This window comes from Aedes aegypti, chromosome 2 (assembly GCF_002204515.2).
Source record: "Aedes aegypti strain LVP_AGWG chromosome 2, AaegL5.0 Primary Assembly, whole genome shotgun sequence".
Lineage (NCBI taxonomy): Eukaryota > Metazoa > Arthropoda > Insecta > Diptera > Culicidae > Aedes > Aedes aegypti.
The window spans coordinates 112681256-112700333 of record NC_035108.1 but is presented as its reverse complement, the minus strand read 5'-3'; the positions used below and the strand labels follow the sequence as shown (position 1 = coordinate 112700333).

Genomic DNA, 19078 nt, shown 5'->3' with positions numbered 1-19078 from the left:
ATGGACGAACACGATTTGAGAGAAATGCTTAGCGATCGACTGAGCCACACCACTTTCCAACACAAGTTTCTTCCCGCCCCCGTGGGTGACTTACTTCGCCGGGCACTTATTTTCACTATGGAAAACCTTCGTACTTCTTCACTGAAGGATTTCATTCCAATCACACGCCGTAAAACTTCAATAAATCACCAAATTTTAGGAAATTTCCTCAACCGCCGCGTATAATTAAGAATGTAAACAAAGTTCAATCAGTCGTACTGAGAAAAAAAAGCTTGTGCGCATCAATGTGTGCGCGACGCGCGACGTAAAAATAAGGTTCCTTTGATTGTGTTGTTTTCGCTGTACTGTGAGCAAATGCCAGAATTGTACGGTCAAAAGGAATTGTGTTCATATGTTTGGGCTGAATTTTGATGACGAACAATTAATTTTAAAGGAAATTAGTATTTAGTATATTCGGTATATTCCATCATGCTGAAGGAATGGAGGGAGATGCCCGTAGATCTATATATTCTAGTAAAACATTTTATTATAGCGTTGATATGTTGTGTTTTAACCACTCAATACATCACAGTGAGACGTAAGTTGTGAGACGAATCTGGAAACTGATTACGACGGAGTTGAAAACCGATACGACGGATTGAGAATACGGTAAGATGCATTTTCTTTGCATTATTTCCAAAAAGTATTCAAGATTTATCAAAATGTTATTGTACAATCCTAAAGCCGTTTTGTGAAAGAATTGTTTGGCATCGGTTTGTATCAGCATCATTCACTGCAATACTGGGAAAATTACATTTCTCACTGATCAATGCTTAATACGATGGATACTAGCACATCTCTATTGGAATAGCTTCGGCATGCGTTGTTAAAAATGTCTAGAAGTATATAAATTGCTATGAAATTAAAAACACTTTAAAATTTGTCATTATTTTGTTTTAGCCATACAAAATTGGAGCTATTTATTGAACCTGGAATTATTTTGTGAAACCTGGAAATATCAGGGAATTTAATTTAGGTAAAAAAGAGTAGATACCCTGAAAATCTTTGTGAGCAGCAGAGCCTTCGTACGTAACCATATAGAGAATAATTCCGACGATTGTCCCTACCGTTACCATTGAAATTATGATATGGACAAAGGAACATTTAATGCATTTGGTGTTCTTATTTTGTTTCCCCGCAGTGTAGAAGCTAGTTGTTTGTTGTTATGAGTCTTATCGCACGTCGTGTCGCAGAATCAATTTGAAGAATCGAAGATGTGAGGAATCAATGAGTATTTACTTCTGGCTTACGGAACATTGACTAAGAATTTAAATTATTTCAGACTTATCTTGGAAGTTGAAGCAACTTAGTTTGAAACTCCGAGCGAATTTAACTTGCATCCGCTAGTGCCCATTATGAGATTACATCTATCGTATTCACGGTGATGTAATAACACTATCAGGTTCTGCTCTATCCAAAGATATTGTTAATCGCTATGGATCGTCACAAAGATGATCGAGCCAATTACACAGCCTTGGCCGGAGGTCTAACCGGTGTGATCACGCGCTTCATTTGTCAACCTTTGGATGTGCTGAAAATTCGCCTGCAGCTGCAAGTGGAACCGATCAGCAAGCGATCGGAGATCTCCAAGTATCGATCGGTGGCCCAATCGGTGAGCTGCATCTACCGTGAAGAGGGTCTGTTTGCATTTTGGAAAGGACACAATCCGGCGCAGGTTCTTTCGCTGGTTTACGGAGTGGCACAGTTTTCGTTCTATGAACGCTTTAATCTGGTGTTGCGCGATCTCGAATTGTTTAAAGGACACGATCGAGCGAGAAATTTCGTCTGTGGCGCTTGCAGTGGGTCGTTTGCGGCGCTCACTATCATGCCTCTGGATGTTATACGGACTCGAGTGATATCCCAGGATCCTGGGAAGGGATACAGGAACGGATTTCAAGCAGTTAGCACCATCTATCGGGTGGAAGGAGTTAGGGGGTTATATAGAGGATTGGGACCAGCCTTGTTGCAGATCGCTCCCCTAACCGGAGGACAATTCATGTTCTATAACATGTTCGGCACGCTTGTGAAGCAGATTGAGCATCTTCCTGAAAATGCGAGTCTACCACCAACTGAGCTGTTCATTTGCGGAGGATTCGCTGGCCTTTGCACAAAACTATTGGTGTACCCACTGGACTTGATTAAGAAGCGGCTGCAGATACAAGGATTTTCCCAGAATCGCCAGACATTCGGGAAGCATTTCGTGGCCAACCATATGCTGCAGTGCCTTTACCAGGTGTGTCGCGACGAAGGTCTCCGAGGGCTGTACAAGGGACTGAACCCATCGTTGCTGAAAGCTGCCTTCACGACTGCATTTTACTTTGCCATTTACGATCGACTGCTGCTGGCGTTCAACAAAGGTTTCCGAAGGTCCGACTAGATAAGACAGGTATTGCCGTTGATATTAACGAATCGATCACACTGCTGCTGAATACGCTTTCTAGTAAATGCCATTGATTTTATATTTAATACAACTGTGCCTAGGATAAGTCACTTACTCAGGGTATTCGAAGAACGCGCAAGAAAATATATATGAGACACCCACATACCGCTAATTGGTTTTGTCATGAATTGAAAAATGAAGAGATTCCCAAACCTTTCAGTTGAAATAAGAGGATGTACCTTTTGCTGTTTGCTTGGTATACTGATACGGTATGGAACCGATTTTATCAGCTCAATTCTGTGACTTGTTCCCCAATATCGCCTTCTAAAATTAAACTTGATACACTTGATGATTTTCTTGGGTGTCCTAAAATTTAAAACCTGATCTAGCGACTTGATACTTTTGACTTTTATTTCGCACCCTCAACGGAAGTTGCTTCAATAAGGACTGCTCATTTTATAAAGTGGACACCTTGTTCATGCTGTATCTTTTTTATTTATTGATCGGTTTTCTGTGCATCGTTCAACTATTATTCTACAATGTTATGAAAATATATATTCTTACAAAACGCTTTTGGTTGAAGAACTAAATAGTTTTCCCAAAAACTCCCAAGATAAACTGTCCGTCAAAGTCAAGCAATATTTTTCGCATAACAAAAATCTTATTTTTTAGGAACAAATTGTATATAGGTATTTCTTACTATTCTACTAAAGGTAAAGCTTAGGAAAAAATTATAATATTCCACCATTCTCTGACACTAGATCACTCTAGTGATTTATCGTTTATGTCCAAATTTGCTGATACACCATCCTTACACTCCCAGCAAAGAGGTAAAGTAAAAAACGTTTTAAAAAATGGTTTGATTAGGCTGATACAAATATTAATTTTCTTTTATGTCACCCCCCCCTTCGAAAATCCGAAAATTTTGAAGGGGAGAAAAAAAAAATCATCATTTTTTGACATCATTTAGGTTTTTTTCAATTTTTAAAGAAAAAACAAGTAAAATAATGATCCAGAGGACGATTGAAAAAAGTTTAACAACTATCATTAAAAATAATAATTTCGAAAAAATAACTTTTTTTTTCATTTTTATTTTTTTGTTCCTTATTTATTTTTATCCCCCCCCTCGTACCTTCCAAGTGGTCTCGGACATAAAAGAAATTTAATATTTGTATCAGCCTTACTGAAGAAACTATATTTGTATAATAGAGAGCGAAATCGTGAGTTTTAACCGGATTCTTCGGTATAAATTTCACTCGTTACGGTCGTTTTATGAAAAATTCTCAAACTTTCAAAATCATGTATGCATATTTACCGTTTTCTCAGAATATTTTTTTTTTTTTTTTTTTTTTTGTCGGTAGCGATAGGGGTAGTACTGGCACTCTTAATCTGCCCTAAGCTCCTTCCCAGCATTTGCTTTTATAAGCCTCTATTGCGTTCATCACACAGACGTTCCTAAGCAATGTTGCTCAAATGGTCACTGTGTACGCTAGCAGCAATCAGCCCTTGCCGTAGTTTTGCAGTCTAGTAGTTCAGACTACTATCAAACTATGATAAGGCCTGAAATGCTACTAGAGTGGTTAAAGTGAAGAACGAAATAGTTTTATTAAAAGGTCCTCATTCCCCATTTCATTTCATCACTCACTATCGTCACTTTTATTTTCGACACTATCACGTATATCACCGATTATCACTCATCAACTTTCGTAATACACTTCAGATATACTTTCTATTATATCACTTTTCACATCACACCATTTTCATATAAATCTGTTAGCATTACCATCTGTTAGCATTACTAAGTAATTTAAAGATATTCAATTTAAATGTATCATTATTTTTGTTGCTGTAGAGTCATTACTATTCAAACTACGATTTAGCACTATGATCAAGAAAGTTACATTAAAAAAAATCACTTCGATCCATTCTTCTGCACTCGCTGTCATTACATTAACACTTTTATCATGCACGTTTGAAGAACTAGGCAATTAAGTTTATATTCAGAAAAATGATTGCACTATCAGAATCACTTCCACCTTAATTTTCAAATTTTCATCACTATAGATTTAATTATAAAATCACTATTAGCACCTTCACAATCACTAAATTTAATAACGACGAGTGTAACGCACAGTTTCACCAAACACCCATTCTTATGTTGCATTATAAACCGATTGATCACACGTTGGCTTCGAAACTTAACCACCATTGCTGATTAGTACAAAGGATGCTACAGCTCGTGTAAACGAATTGAAACATCAAACAACCAGCACTGGTTTATAAGTAACTAATGAGCCCTGGCGGTCCCTCCGTTCGAAGAGGACCTGATAATATGCCGAAACATATTAACAGATCCTCCGCCTGAATGCAGCCGTTTCATGATAAATCATGAACCGTTGGAGGTGTGCCAAAGTATTGGGAAGGTGATATGTTTCACAGACGGGTATTATTATGGTGCACCTTCTACTTTGGCACCGTCAAACCCTGTGATCGTGGCCAGGGATTTACCGTTTTCTCAGAATATTGATAGGTAATCTGAGAATAACACATTATGAAAATAATGCACGGAAAATAATTTCGATTTCATTACAACAGTGTTTCCAATTTTGATGATTGCCATTGTGCTACGAGAGGTTTTCTGAAAATAAAAAAGTATGTTTTTGTATTGTGCTCAAAAAAGACGTGGGGGCAAAATAAGCAACTCTATGAAGGCGTAGGTAATTTTTCATATAAATACTATACTGCCCATAACTGCATATTTGTAACATTCGACAAAAGTAGCCATTGAGTAAATGGAGTACCAAGTTTGCATTCTATGGCAGTATGGGAAGAAACTAAAATTTCTAAAAATTACCAGGATCTCGAAAGTGCATATTTGAAGCTGAAATTTTGTGTACAGCTAATACTGCGTATTGTGTGAATAGCCAGAAAATAATTCTGAAGGAAATTTTATTGCAATCACAATACGAGGCTCATGTATAATCTGAATGTGACTGTTATGCGATTACAATTGCCAATGTGACAAAACAACTTGGTATTTTTTTTTCGAATTTTCTAGAACAATCTTGCAGACTTCAGTAAGTTGATCGAAGGTGGTTATCATTTTATGACTCTCCGTATTAACTCCAAATTGTTAAAAATGTCGAATGTGACAAATATGCAGTTATGGGCTTATATCAGCACTTCCGTCAGGATTTAAATTAAATTAAAATATTTTTCTCTAAAAATCGGTGAAGAATGATTTTATGATATCTGGAAAATTGTTGCACCAAAAATAACTTGATAATTTTCAGAAGGCTTCTGATTGATGATGCTTTCGAAGAACAAGCCTTTTGTGAAAATAAAAAATACAGATAGTCGAATTTTTCAGCCAATTTTCATTAATCATTGTTTTGATAACCTCCAAAAATCGGTCGTTCTGAACGTTCTTTCTTATTCGTGTGAACATAATTATTCTGGAGGCTTTTTGATTATCATATTAGTCGAAATATGTACAGAAAACCGATTGCGACAACAGAAATCATACAGATCTAGTGTATTGATCTAAGAATTGCTGGAAATCACGCAAAAATCCAAAGTTTCCATACTATTTTCATCACTTTTACCAACTTTTTCTTAAGGTGGCCAAACTGCCCCACTTTCCCCTACTTATAAAATTCAATCTAAAAGCTATTCGAACCCCTCCCGTCCTACGCCAGTTCATGCGGGCAGGTGTAGGGCTGGTATAACTTTTATTGCAAAGAGATTTTGCTGTTTGGTTAGCAGACTGCCTATTTATCAGGCGTAAGGAAAAGCGTGCTATATAATGATGGAAGAATGGAAGCGAAGGGAAACGGTTTTTTGCCGTCTCGGGTTCTAGCAAATGCAATGCACTGTGATAGATCTACTGTGATATATTAAAAGTGGCAGACAGAAGCCAGTGAAATATACAGCTACAAAGTACGAGGAAAGAGCCGGGCCTGGATTTGAACCCATGACCTTCTGCTTATGAAGCAGAAGCGGTAGCCATTCAACCCTAAACCAGTCTCTTGAGGCAAGATGAGCACCATGTTCAGAATTAAGTTAAAGTGTGAAATAATAGAACCACTTTTAGCTGTGGGATTTACTTACGGTATCCGCCTTGTACAAAACTATTTTTCAAAAGAATATATTAACAATCAACAAATTTGATCGTTTTTTAAATAAAACCTTATCAATTTATTTAACGTTATTCATTATTTGATAAAAACTTAAAAATTAAGCTACCGTCGATGGGGATGACAATGGGTCTAGGGGGTGAGATTGGGTCAAAACGGAAAAATATGATACATGAAATATTTCAGCTAATAACGCTGATATTACAAAAATTTATAATTCATATGTTGGGGAACATATTATTACACATAATTAATCACAATTTACATTTTTAGGAATAGTAGTTTTTTATTTACAATAAAATTGTATGTTGAAGCTAGAGAAAATTTACAACATTAAATTTCTCCTGTGCGAAGTATAACGCATGTACCGTAATCCGGGGTAACATTGATCAGTTTTTGGGATTTTTCTTAAATATTTCATCCAAAAATGTGAATGTTGTGAGTTTTATATTTTTAAAACAAGTACTGCCACCCATAGCTCGTGACTATGTACTGTATTTTGTTTTTTGAAAGATTTAAGCATGTTTACAAAAATGTTTTATGTGATTTTTTCATTTAGCTGATATGGGGTAACATTGATCATCCATGTAAACATCGTTCGGTAATAGGGTACCGCGGGGCATGTGGGTAAATGGGGTAAGTGAAAACAATAGGGTCCTAAAGCCCTGTCTCAATTTTAGTACCAAACACTTAAGTTTAGGGCAGAAACACATGTTTACTCAATTTTTAAATGATTTTCGTTGGTTTAAGTACAAAAAACATTGTTTTTATGATTTTTGGAATTTAGTCACACTTCTTGGTTTAAACTCAAATTTTGGGTATATTTTGTTTTCCGTATCCCTTCCGAAATGTCAGATAGGAACAACCCCAGTGTTAAAACTATATGCCCTGTGGTATTTTTGTCGAAAAAGTGAATGTCAAACAAGATCACAAGTGTCAAGGTTCATATATGGAACCATTTTTAAAATTGAAGTTTAAAAATGTTATAGCCGTTATTTGAGCTGGAAAACTTGCTAAAGTAGTTGCAAGAACATGCTCTTTCGTATTATTAAATAAAAACAAGAATTCATTAAAAATTTTAGGACCCAATTGATATATTTTACTGAATATGTGAATTAACGTTTTAAACTCATGCGTAAACCTTTGAGGTCATTGAGAACATTACGATAGGTAAGAGATTTCTGAGATTTTTCAGCCATTATTGCATAATAGAGTGAAAAATTGTTAACCTGTCAACTGTTACTCCGTAACAAGTTGGCGGCGTACAATCTTATTTTAATATTTTCAGTGGAAAAAAGTTGCGGAAAATAATTTCCTGTACCACTTCTTAGTTATCCTCTGTGACAGTTTCAAACTGCAATAAAAAAAGTTTTAGAATTAATTCGACGTAGACATAAAAATAACTAAATTTAAACACCGTCAATTACTTATCAGGTGGGGCAAGTGAAAAGTTTATCATTACATAAATTACATCACATAAAAAAGACCCTAAATACGTTATTGAAGGATTCCGTTTGATTTCTCCCGAAGAGTTATCCGACGTCATATCCGACTTTCTCAAAAACAAATAACGAGCGGTGGAAATTCTACAGAGCAGAAATGTAATTGCTGTCCTATAATGTAAGAACTAGCATTGGAAATTTTGCAGTTATAATGTTGTCGAATCATTTCAACTAACATAACTGAACAGAAGAAAATTGAAGAGAAAAGAATAACATTTTCTTTGTTTACATGTTACTTATGTTATTGTTCATTGGGAAGCCTTAACAAGTGTTGAAGCTAATAAAAATCGTGAATATGACTGTTTGTTTTTGAATTTATTGTTCAAAACTGTAAACTTTTCACTTGCCCCACTTTTGGGGCAAGTGAAAAGTAAGAAGACATTTTTCAAAAACTTTTTCTGTATTTTTTTCTTTAATTTTTCATAAAAATTAATTTCAACATGCTGCTTACATATGATGGGAGTCAAGCTAAAAAATATACACAACCTCATTTGTTTCAATTTAAAGTTTCTAGAATTGGAAGAATCTCAACTATGCGAATTCCATTACCCACTTGCCCCACGGTACCTTATTGAAAATGTCGTTACTTACATTAATCATGGCCCTTTAATATTTTCAGTGGAAAAAAGTTGCGGAAAATAATTTCCTGTACCACTTCTTAGTTATCCTCTGTGACAGTTTCAAACTGCAATAAAAAAAGTTTTAGAATTAATTCGACGTAGACATAAAAATAACTAAATTTAAACACCGTCAATTACTTATCAGGTGGGGCAAGTGAAAAGTTTATCATTACATAAATTACATCACATAAAAAAGACCCTAAATACGTTATTGAAGAATTCCGTTTGATTTCTCCCGAAGAGTTATCCGACGTCATATCCGACTTTCTCAAAAACAAATAACGAGCGGTGGAAATTCTACAGAGCAGAAATGTAATTGCTGTCCTATAATGTAAGAACTAACATTGGAAATTTTTCAGTTATAATGTTGTCGAATCATTTCAACTAACATAACTGAACAGAAGAAAATTGAAGTGAAAAGAATAACATTTTCTTTGTTTACATGTTACTTATGTTATTGTTCATTGGGAAGCCTTAACAAGTGTTAAAGCTAATAAAAATCGTGAATATGACTGTTTGTTTTTGAATTTATTGTTCAAAACTGTAAACTTTTCACTTGCCCCACTTTTGGGGCAAGTGAAAAGTAAGAAGACATTTTTCAAAAACTTTTTCTGTATTTTTTTCTTTAATTTTTCATAAAAATTAATTTCAACATGCTGCTTACATATGATGGGAGTCAAGCTAAAAAATATACACAACCTCATTTGTTTCAATTTAAAGTCTCTAGAAATTTAGGAATCTCAACTATGCGAATTCCATTACCCACTTGCCCCACGGGGGTCTACCCCGTTTGGCATAATGCCGTTTGGCATACAGTCGTTTGGCATAATAGCTGTTTGGCATAATGCCATTTGGCATAACGGTCGTTTGGCATAATCGCCATTTGGCATAACGGTCGTTTGGCATAATTGTGAAAAAACATTGAATTTAATCAAATTCCTTCCATTAAGCAAAGGGGTGTGTATAAACTGCTCACGATCGTACATTCCGTTGTCAGTTAGTTATAGGACATACTTCTTATCATCATTTTTTTTCAAGGAACCAATATCCAATAAAGCTCTTTTGGATTGCACCATACATGACTTCCGGGGTCATTATGTCCGGGATATTATGGCGCATTTTTAACAAAAAAAAATATATCCAACGCCTAAGTTATTCCATGTCATTTGAAAAAAAAGGAACATGGAATTTTATGACGCACCTTATGGTACGGCATATTACTGTACCACTGCAGTATCTTCCTTTTTCAAATTATGCCAAACGACCATTATGCCAAACGACCATTATGCCAAACGACTATTATGCCAAACGACTTTATGCCAAACGACTGTATGCCAAACGGCATTATGCCAAACGGGGTAGACCCCCCCACGGTACCTTATTGAAAATGTCGTTACTTACATTAATCATGGCCCCTGAAGCCGAATATGATGTCCAAACGTTTACATCTCATTTACTTTTTGAGTTATTTTAAAATTAAAACACCTCGAAAAGCGGAATACGCCTAAAGGTAGGCGATTTCCTAACGGAATTCTACATTCTTAACAGTAATTCGTTAATGTTGCCTAATTGAGCATACTTATAAAAGTTTTGACAGCGGAATCGTTTTTGGCGATGCCATTTTCAGTGAGAACTGCATTATCCTTGCTCATATCGCTTGCAGAATTTATGTGAGACATGAATCTTCGGTAGTGTCATCCTTAACCATTGAAATAATTGTTTCGTAAACTTGACAATTTTACGCATAAAGTTAACGCAATTTTTGCAAAAATCTTAATTTTCGGTAGCTTATAAATATAAGAAAGAGAAGCAACATTTATGCTTTGGAAATGTTTCATCAATAAATGATGATACCAACTTATTACGAGATGAGTCATTCCGATCATTGTTACCCCGCTGATCAATGATACCCCGGATTACGGTACTTCAAAATCTATGGTTATACCGGGTACCCCCGTTGGTTTAACCACATTTAATCTGAACACTTTTTAATCTGTACCCCGCTAATTTGCACATCGTTCAGATTAAAAATGGTTCAAACGTCATTTTGCTCATGGAACGGAGTGAAGTGAGATGGAACGCTGAGGAACGGAACGCAGAATCAAAACAAAACAGTGAAAGAGGTTACCAGAAACACGTTTCTAGGGTAACTAGATGTTCAAATTAAAAATGAACCCCGATGGTTTGCATGAGGTACCGTTTAAATTAGCGGGGGTGCACGGTATTAGTAGAAGGTCGAAAGTCTTTTCAATACATTTCAATCGTATTTTCCGAAATCTGTTCTATTTTTCCACAAAAATTTAATATTTTTCGGTACGGTGTCTAAAACATTAAAAATGGGGGTGAGATTGGGTCATACAAGAACGATTGTGACTGTAATCACAAGTCTACATTTTTGTCGTTTTACGGTGCCGTGTGTACTCTTCCATCATTAGGATGTGTTTATTCTTTCTAAATACAATATCCTGAAACATCAAACAAGTCTACTTAAGAATGCCGTGCATTGAATAACAATGCAACGCATTTTTACAACTTCTCAAACCAGCATCTGTTTTTTCTTGCGCAGCAACAACGTAAAATTTAATCAAATGGATTTTTTGTTTAAAATTTTTTATTATTTATTAGTAGTTTCATGTTATAGAAGCATCTCACGGAAGTACAAATGAAATGGATCGCTGAAATACCAGGATTGTGACGTCAACAACTGTATGAAATGTATTGATCGTGGAATGTCGCACCGATATTTAACTATTTGCGAATGTTTAAAATAATAACTGTTTCAGTGCACCTTTGGGAAAACTGAATATGTTTTGTGGCAATAGGGATGAGACTTTGAAGTTAATTTGAAGGAAAAAAAGAAGAAAATTTATGTAAACTTGACGATAAATGCTGGGTTTACACATTTTTTCTCATAGCTCATTTTTTTAGTATAATCGTACTTTTAAATAGGTTTATCATACTTGTGAAACATTCTAGATGCCTTTTCGTCTTGTTTGCATCGTATTTCATCAATATTTTCCAGATGTGGATAGTTGTGCAATTACATTCTCAAAAACAAGTTATTTCAATTACAGTGACCCAATGTCACCCCCAATGTCAGTTTGGGTCATTTTCCATTCACTTGTAGTGCCGTAGTGAATACATATTTTTCTTTATTTTTTTGTACAGTTGTTAATGAACTATCAAAGTACGTACCCACCAAATTTAAAGTTTATTGGAATTAAATTGCGATAGTTATTCAATAAATAATTCGTACATATCCTTTTTTGACCCATTCTCACCCCCAACGACGGTAGTTGAAGATAAATACTATAAAAATTTAACGATAATATCTTTGGATATCACAAGCATTGAAAAATTATAGTTTTCTTTAATAAATTTCATCTTTTTATGGGAGTGCGCATCTTGCTCGGAGTATTTTTGACCGATGTTAATCATCGCTATTTTTTAACAAATAACACGTTAAAAAATAGCGATGATTAACATCGGTCAAAACAACTTTTTAAGGCTTTTAATTGTTGGAGATCAAAGTAATAATGTAAAAGATAAGCATGGTCACCAATTTTACCAAAATAAGAACGTCTAAGTAGGCTTAAATCGCGCTCGTCTTGCCCTGCCTGACCCTACAAGAAATAAATCTAAGAATAGTTAAGCATTTTTTTGTAAAATAGCAATAAGGGCTTATGCCGACACTTAAAGTGCCGACAAATTTGTGTTATCACAAGAATGAAACGAGCCCACCACCTTTTTAAAGGTCGATTCGAATATATGATAAGTGGTCAATCGACCGTGACTATGATTTTGATCGTATTATGTTCGAAGTGTTACGTTTGTTTGTCGTTGGTGTTTCCTTACGGAATTTTAAGCAAGTGTAATACAAATATTTTTTATAGCAGTATAACTACAAAGAACTCCTAATGGTTTGGTTAAGGTAAAATCATTAATAAAATAATAAAATATAGCATGTGATAGGCCACCCAATTCTACCACCAGATGGCGCTAGTGAGCATGCTGTATATTGATCGCAGCTATCTTAGGATAGCGATATTATAGCAAGATGGTGCTACTGAGTATGCTATATTTACAACCCAAATATCTAGGATCGTGATTGCATAATCATGAAAATAACGTCTACAACAAAGTGGTTTATTCTATTCAAGGCTAAAGTATGTTGCAATAATCCGTTTGTTTATTTAAGTTTCATTTGTCCATTGACCATTGGAACCGTTGAACTGAAGAAATTTGCCAAAAACATCAATACTCTATCTTGCCTAGCTTTAGATTGACAATCAAAATTGCTCCGCGTATACTCAGTGCATGATGCGACCACTTGTGTAACTTTTTTTTGAGCGACTGACGGAAGATTAAGTAAAATGCTGTATTTTGATGCTTGACAAATATCTGTTCCGCAGTTTTGTTTATTCATTAATTAAATACAAAATACATTCGGCATCTTCGGCAGAGTTACACATCGTATGGCGAGTTACATAATGTTTTAACTCGCCATACGATTTGTAACTCTGCTGAAGATATCCTTGTATGAATGAATTGATACCGTAATCCGGGGTATCATTGATCAGCGGTGCTAATAAAAGTTAATGTTTTTTGCGAAAATTGAGTTTACCTTATGCGTAAATTTGTCAACTTTTTGAAATAATGATTTCGATTGTTAAGGATGACACTACCGAAGATTCATGTCTCACACAAGTTCTGCAAACGATATAAGCAATAAAAATGTGATTCTCACTAAAAATGGCATCTCCGAAAACGATTCCGTTGTCAAAACTTTTATAAGTATGCTCAATTAGGAAACACTACCGAATTATTGTTAGGAATGTAAAATTTCCTTAGGCATTTGCCTTATTTTAGGCTTATTCCGTGGTTCGAGGTGTTTTTAATTTTAAAATAACTCAAAAAGTAAATGATTTGTAAGCGTTTGGCCTTTATATTCGGCTTCAGGGGTCATGATTTAAGTAATTTAAGTAAGTAACGACATATTCAGTATTACTGAACGTTGTTTACATAGGTGGTCAATGTTACCCCATATCTGCTGAATCAAAAAGTTGTCTAAAACATTTTTTTAACAAGCTTAAATCTTTCAAAAAACAAAATACAGTATATAGTCTCGAGCTATGGGTGACAGTACTTGTTTTAAAAATGTAAAATTTTCAACATTTGTATTTTCGAACGAAATATTAAAGAAACATTCAGAAAAATGATCAATGTTACCCCAGATTACGGTACGTGCTTTTAATATAAAGGTGTCCATTCAAATCAGTTTTTTCGATTCTCAGATTTTTTTTCGGATGCCTTAAAATTTAAAATTGTGTGACATCATGATTCTGCAACTTGATATTTCTAGACTTTTCATAGAAAGTCGTCAGTAGAAGAAGTTTAGTCACTAATAGGCAAATGAATTTCGATTAGGTACCTACTTGAAAATCTTTAGATGTTCCAAGGATTTGATTCAACCAACATTTGTTTAGTTTATTTTTTTAGCCAAATTGATTAGGAGTATGGATAGTTTTAGGTTTTATGATTCATCGCTGTAGCGGTGGTTCCATACGATATTTATTCTCATAATTGCCTCAACTCAGGTCAGCAGTAATTCATCACTCTCATACATGCTTACACTCTGTGATGCACGTCCACGAATATTGCATTCCAATTCCAAGATAGCAGGTACTAGTTGCTATCTGCTAACGTATAAATGGATATTTAGGTACTTACCTCTTATATGTGAACGATCGGAATATGTACACGATTCTTGGCAATCCATCAACTGCGCATATTCTCAATCGCTATCCTCCTTGTTGTAGATGGCTTGATTCCTTCGTTTGAACTTTTTCATCGGTGGCTTTTCGGATGGATCATCGCTTTTGCTATCTCCTGCGGGTAATTTGCTGATCCCGTCCAATAGCGAAGATGAAGGTGAAGGTGATCCCTTATCGACCACCAAAGAGAGCTTAGGGCTGGACAGGTTCAAATTTTCAATGGTGAAATTATCCGACAGATTTGAGTCCTTCTTCGGCGTGGGCAGACTCATGTTCGAAGTGGACAGTGACGAATCATCCAGCGTGGAAACATCCGAGTTTGAATCGTGGCGCCACATTGGTTTCGGAATGACCGAAGCTAGCGGAGCTCGGGAGAGAATATGAGACGGTTTCTGCTCCTCGTCATCATTAGGGCACGATCCATCGTCGTCATCGTCCAGGAGGACTTCATCATCGTTACGCTCGGAACTAATTGAAACACTGGACGGGTTCTGATCTACGTAGGTTGAAGTATTGAGGGCATGTCCGGTCATTAGCATTACCAATCGCAGGGGATCATCAATTTTGAGCTTGTCGCAAAATTCTGTCGTCTGGGGATTCAAAAATGCCTTCGGTTGGCCAACCAGATCCATATCCTGTTTCATCGCAGGGTTATAAGGTTCAACTATCCGTGTGAAATTCTGCGGAATGCGGAGATCGTTCTGGAATCGTTCAAGAATCATCTGTTTCTCCGCTTCGGTTGGGGTAAATTTGAATCGCTCTCCGCCACCTTCGCCTGCAAAATGTATGTTCATCTTTATGGATTCTACAAAATTCCTCAGAAAAAAAAACTATTCCCTCGAGAAGCATTACATTTTCTCAGAATACACAATTCCATAGAACGCTATATATACACAAAGGATATTTGATGAGCACCAAATAAAATATGGGTCATACCACAATATTCCTAAATAATGGAAGCAGTGGTTAAAAGGCTCTACAGATGAGGAAAAAAAAATACACTACCCGTCATAAATACGGACTCGCTTGAAAAAGTATTGCAACACTCAGCTGGATATTGATTCACTCTGAAAAGTTTAGCATCACCTCAAAACAGGAATAATCATGATGCTATATCTTGAGATGGTGATGATACAAAGGTATTCTTCAACAAAGTTGTTCAGCAGATCAAGGACATCCGAAAAGCAAAACGTTTGGTTTGCAATTTTGCCGCAAGGTGGCGTGTAAAATTGAGCATTATAAGGATATTTTATTTTGTAAACAACATGCGATACAAAGTTCGAGACTTTTGTATATTTGTACTTATTACATTCAACTGACCGACAATTGATCTCATTGAACTACTCTTAGCAACAAAAAAGACACTAGGTAATTATAAACTACACGTAATACAATCATCAGGTAATACAGGCATGTTCAAATATAAATTTTATTCAACTAAAAAAATGCATTCTTTAATGAGGCTTCCATGTATCGTTCATGCGGTATTTGAATACACGATATTTTATTTCTTTTGGCCAAGTAGATCATTACAACTAGACAGTGGCACACGAAGCGAATGAGAAAAGTATTAACGAAAACTCTCCACTCTCATCCCCGTTCTCAGTTTGCGATGAGCAGCAAGCATTTTCATTGGAATCGTCATAGGTCACCTTAGGTGAAGAAACAGACGTTGAGTGTCGATTAGGGGCAACTGGATCAGACTTAGGCAAAGTTGTTCAGAAAGGTAAACCATTTGGTTCGTAATTTTACCGTTAACTGCTCACTAGCATAAAGGCAAGTGTTCAACTAATAAAAACGATATTTGTTATCCCAAAGTCTTTCACTAGCTTGGGTCAATTCCACATTAGCCACCTGCCAATAGGTTATGGGCGCAGATGTGAATCCAAAGCTAGAACAATACTGTTGAAGATTTTTTTTAAAACGGCAGAATAAAAGCAGGAAGATCAAGAAAGATGGGCGATCGAATGTTTTTTTTTTCTTCCAGAAGTTGAACGGTACGAATTTTGACAACTGGAGTTTCAAAATGAAGCTACTTTTGACCAAATATGGTTGCTGGAAAGTCGTCAACGAGGAGAAATCGGATACTGCTCCTGCAAACTGGACAAAAAGGAGAACAAGCCTTAGCTACAATTTTATTGGCTGTGGAAGATAACCAAGTTGTACACCAGGCCTACCCAACTTTTTTGAATCGCGGGCCAAATCTCAGAAAAAAATATCGTGCGGCGGGCCAAACCCTTTAAAATACAGTAATTGTTTTTTTTTTTTTTGATAAACCAAATAATAGTATGAAAATTTCTTTTGGAAAATTGAAAAGAGACATTTGTTTTTGAGATAATCTTGCCTACAATTCTGTGAGAATTGTGTTAATGATTAAGACAGAATCCAACACAGGATTTCCATGTGAGAATGGTGTCCAGGATTTTCTAAAAAAAAATCATTCTCATTCTGATTGATTTTTTGAAAGGATTCTGACAGTACCTCATCTAGTATTATTTAAAAATCCGTGCAGGGGTTTCTAAAAATAAAATCCCGAATTTTGCGAGAATCCAGCGCTGGAATTTTTCTCGGTGATAATCCTGGCAAGGGTTTTGTGTAATCCTTTTAAGAATTCAAAGAAGAATTCCTTTTTTGTGAGAATCCTGCCCAAGTTTCCGGTGAAATTTATGAGAATCCTGAATATGCATGCTATAATGTTTGCTATAATTATCCATGCTTAGGGTTAGCGAAAATCTCGCTTTAGATTAAGCGAGATTGGGTCCAGCAATACACAATTTGTCGCCAACATTTGTTCAAAATTGATATAAAAATCAGTTATGTTTATTGATACAGTATGAAGTTTTGACAAGATTTCTTGCATTTATTTCTCATAAAAGTTAGCTAGTTTTAAATAAAGTGTTTTCAATAATTTAAGGCCAAGTTCAAGACAGCAAGTAAATTTAGAAGGATCAAAAACTAATGTGAAGAATCTTTAAAGTAAAATAGCTTAAAATCTAAAGTTGTAAAAATTAATTCTGAAATGCCCTGAAAGTCGTAACAAATAATTCCTGTTCAAAAATCAAGTTAGTGAGCAGCAAAAGGGCAAGATTGAGGAGGATCTTAAAGCTATTCGCGGGCCGCACAAAATGATGCGACGGGCTGGATATGGCCTGCGGGCCGTACGTTGGACCGGCCTGTCGTACACATTAGGAAGGCCAAGACCGCGGCTGAAGCCTGGAAGATTTTGTAAAAGTTCCACGTGAAGCGGACTCTCAGTACCAAAGTTCCAATCATGTTCAATCAATTTGCGCGTTACGACTGGAGAACAACGGTGACATGGAGGCCCATATCGGAAGATAGATGGAACTATTCGACAAACTTAACGGACTTCAACCCGACAAGGTACTGGATGAAACCTGGCTTGTTGCGATCATGTTCAGTAGCCTTTCTGAAGAGTACGACACGTTGGTGACTGCATTGGAAGCCAGATCAGAAGAGGAACTAACTTTGGACCTTGTTAAGGGTAAGTTGATCGACGAATGGAACAAGCGAAGAAATCGTGGCAACTTGGAAGATTCTTCAAACTGGTCCCAAGATCATGAAGTGCTTCTTCTGCAAGAAACCAGGCCATCAAAAGGCAGACTGTCAGGAATTCAAATCCTGGAAGGAAGGACAGAAGAAGAAAACGAAATTTCATAAAGAAAAAGCAAACAACGTGCATCAAGGCAACGCAGTTGAAAATTGGTGTTTCTATATTGAAGATTGTCAAACCCAAGATAATTGTTGGATCCTGGACTCAGAGGCTACATGTCACATCGCAAACTACAGAAGTTTTTTTCAAATCAATATACGAAACTGTACGTGAGGACGTTTAGGTAGCGAATGACACGAAGTTCAAGTCTTGGAGCCGTGGATCTGGTAAGCTTGAATTGCTGGACAATGCTGGTAATAAGCAAACGGTTACGATGGATGCGGTGTTATTCGTTCTTGAAATGAAGTCAAACCTGATGTCGGTGAAGCGTTTTGTGCAGAAGAACTTCACGGTGAGTTTTAATCAAAACGGTGCGCAAATCGATCGTCGCTTGTCGAACTTGTCGAGGAACTGAATTCATTCAACTCTGTAAACCTTGTATGGGTACCTGGCCGTTCTTCCATCGCTGGAAATGAATTGGCTGATGAGCTAGCTCGCGATGGAGCATCGCATGACTTCATTGGCCCTGAGCCAATTTCGAAGTGCTGGGTGAAGCTTCAGATAAACTCTTGGGCGGCAACTCAGCACAAGCAATATTGGAATAGTTTGGAGTCATTTTTTTCTGTATTTACGACACTTTACACCAGAAGGGTGCATTCGTGTCGGCAGTTTGGAGTCATGTCGTCAAACAAAATTGTACATTACTGAGCCATCTCCAAGGGTGGCGAAGTATTTAACAAATCTGTCAAAGCAGAATTGCAGTCTCTTGGTCAGAGCGATGACAGGTCACTGCCGACTCAACTATCACATGGCAAATATTCAGCGTGCTGAATCATTTGTGTGTGATAGTTGTGACTCCGATTATGGAACTTCGTATCACCTGATATGCAACTGTCCAGTTTTTTCGCAAATGCGATTCCAATTACTTGGTAAACACTTATTAAGTGAAACTGAATT

The 19078-nt window shown here is 36.3% G+C and overlaps 2 protein-coding genes across 3 annotated transcripts in view; one reads left to right on the top strand and one right to left on the bottom strand.

Annotated features, from left to right (window-relative positions):
- The window catches only part of LOC5565875 (lariat debranching enzyme), a 55743-nt gene that overhangs the window by 21209 nt on the left and 15456 nt on the right, over nucleotides 1–19078 (bottom strand). The window contains exon 3 of one of the 2 annotated variants that reach the window (XR_002499928.1): nucleotides 14408–15226. Coding sequence is in view for 1 of the 2 variants with exons in the window: in XM_021842004.1 (XP_021697696.1) it covers nucleotides 14472–15226 (755 nt within the window). In the remaining variant the exon portion in view is untranslated. Of the gene's footprint in view, nucleotides 1–14229; nucleotides 15227–19078 lie in introns of those variants that run through there. The other variant, XM_021842004.1, reaches the window with a different exon arrangement.
- Nucleotides 1143–2591, top strand: LOC5571699 (mitochondrial thiamine pyrophosphate carrier). Its single transcript, XM_001659792.2, has 2 exons — nucleotides 1143–1255; nucleotides 1322–2591. The coding sequence occupies exon 2, from the start codon at nucleotides 1475–1477 to the stop codon at nucleotides 2414–2416; it is 942 nt and encodes a 313-aa protein (XP_001659842.2). The 5' UTR covers nucleotides 1143–1255; nucleotides 1322–1474; the 3' UTR covers nucleotides 2417–2591.

Coding starts and splice junctions, on each gene's coding strand:
- LOC5571699 (XM_001659792.2), top strand. CDS start 1,475: ATGGATCGTCACAAAGATGATCGAGCCAATTACACAGCCTTGGCCGGA.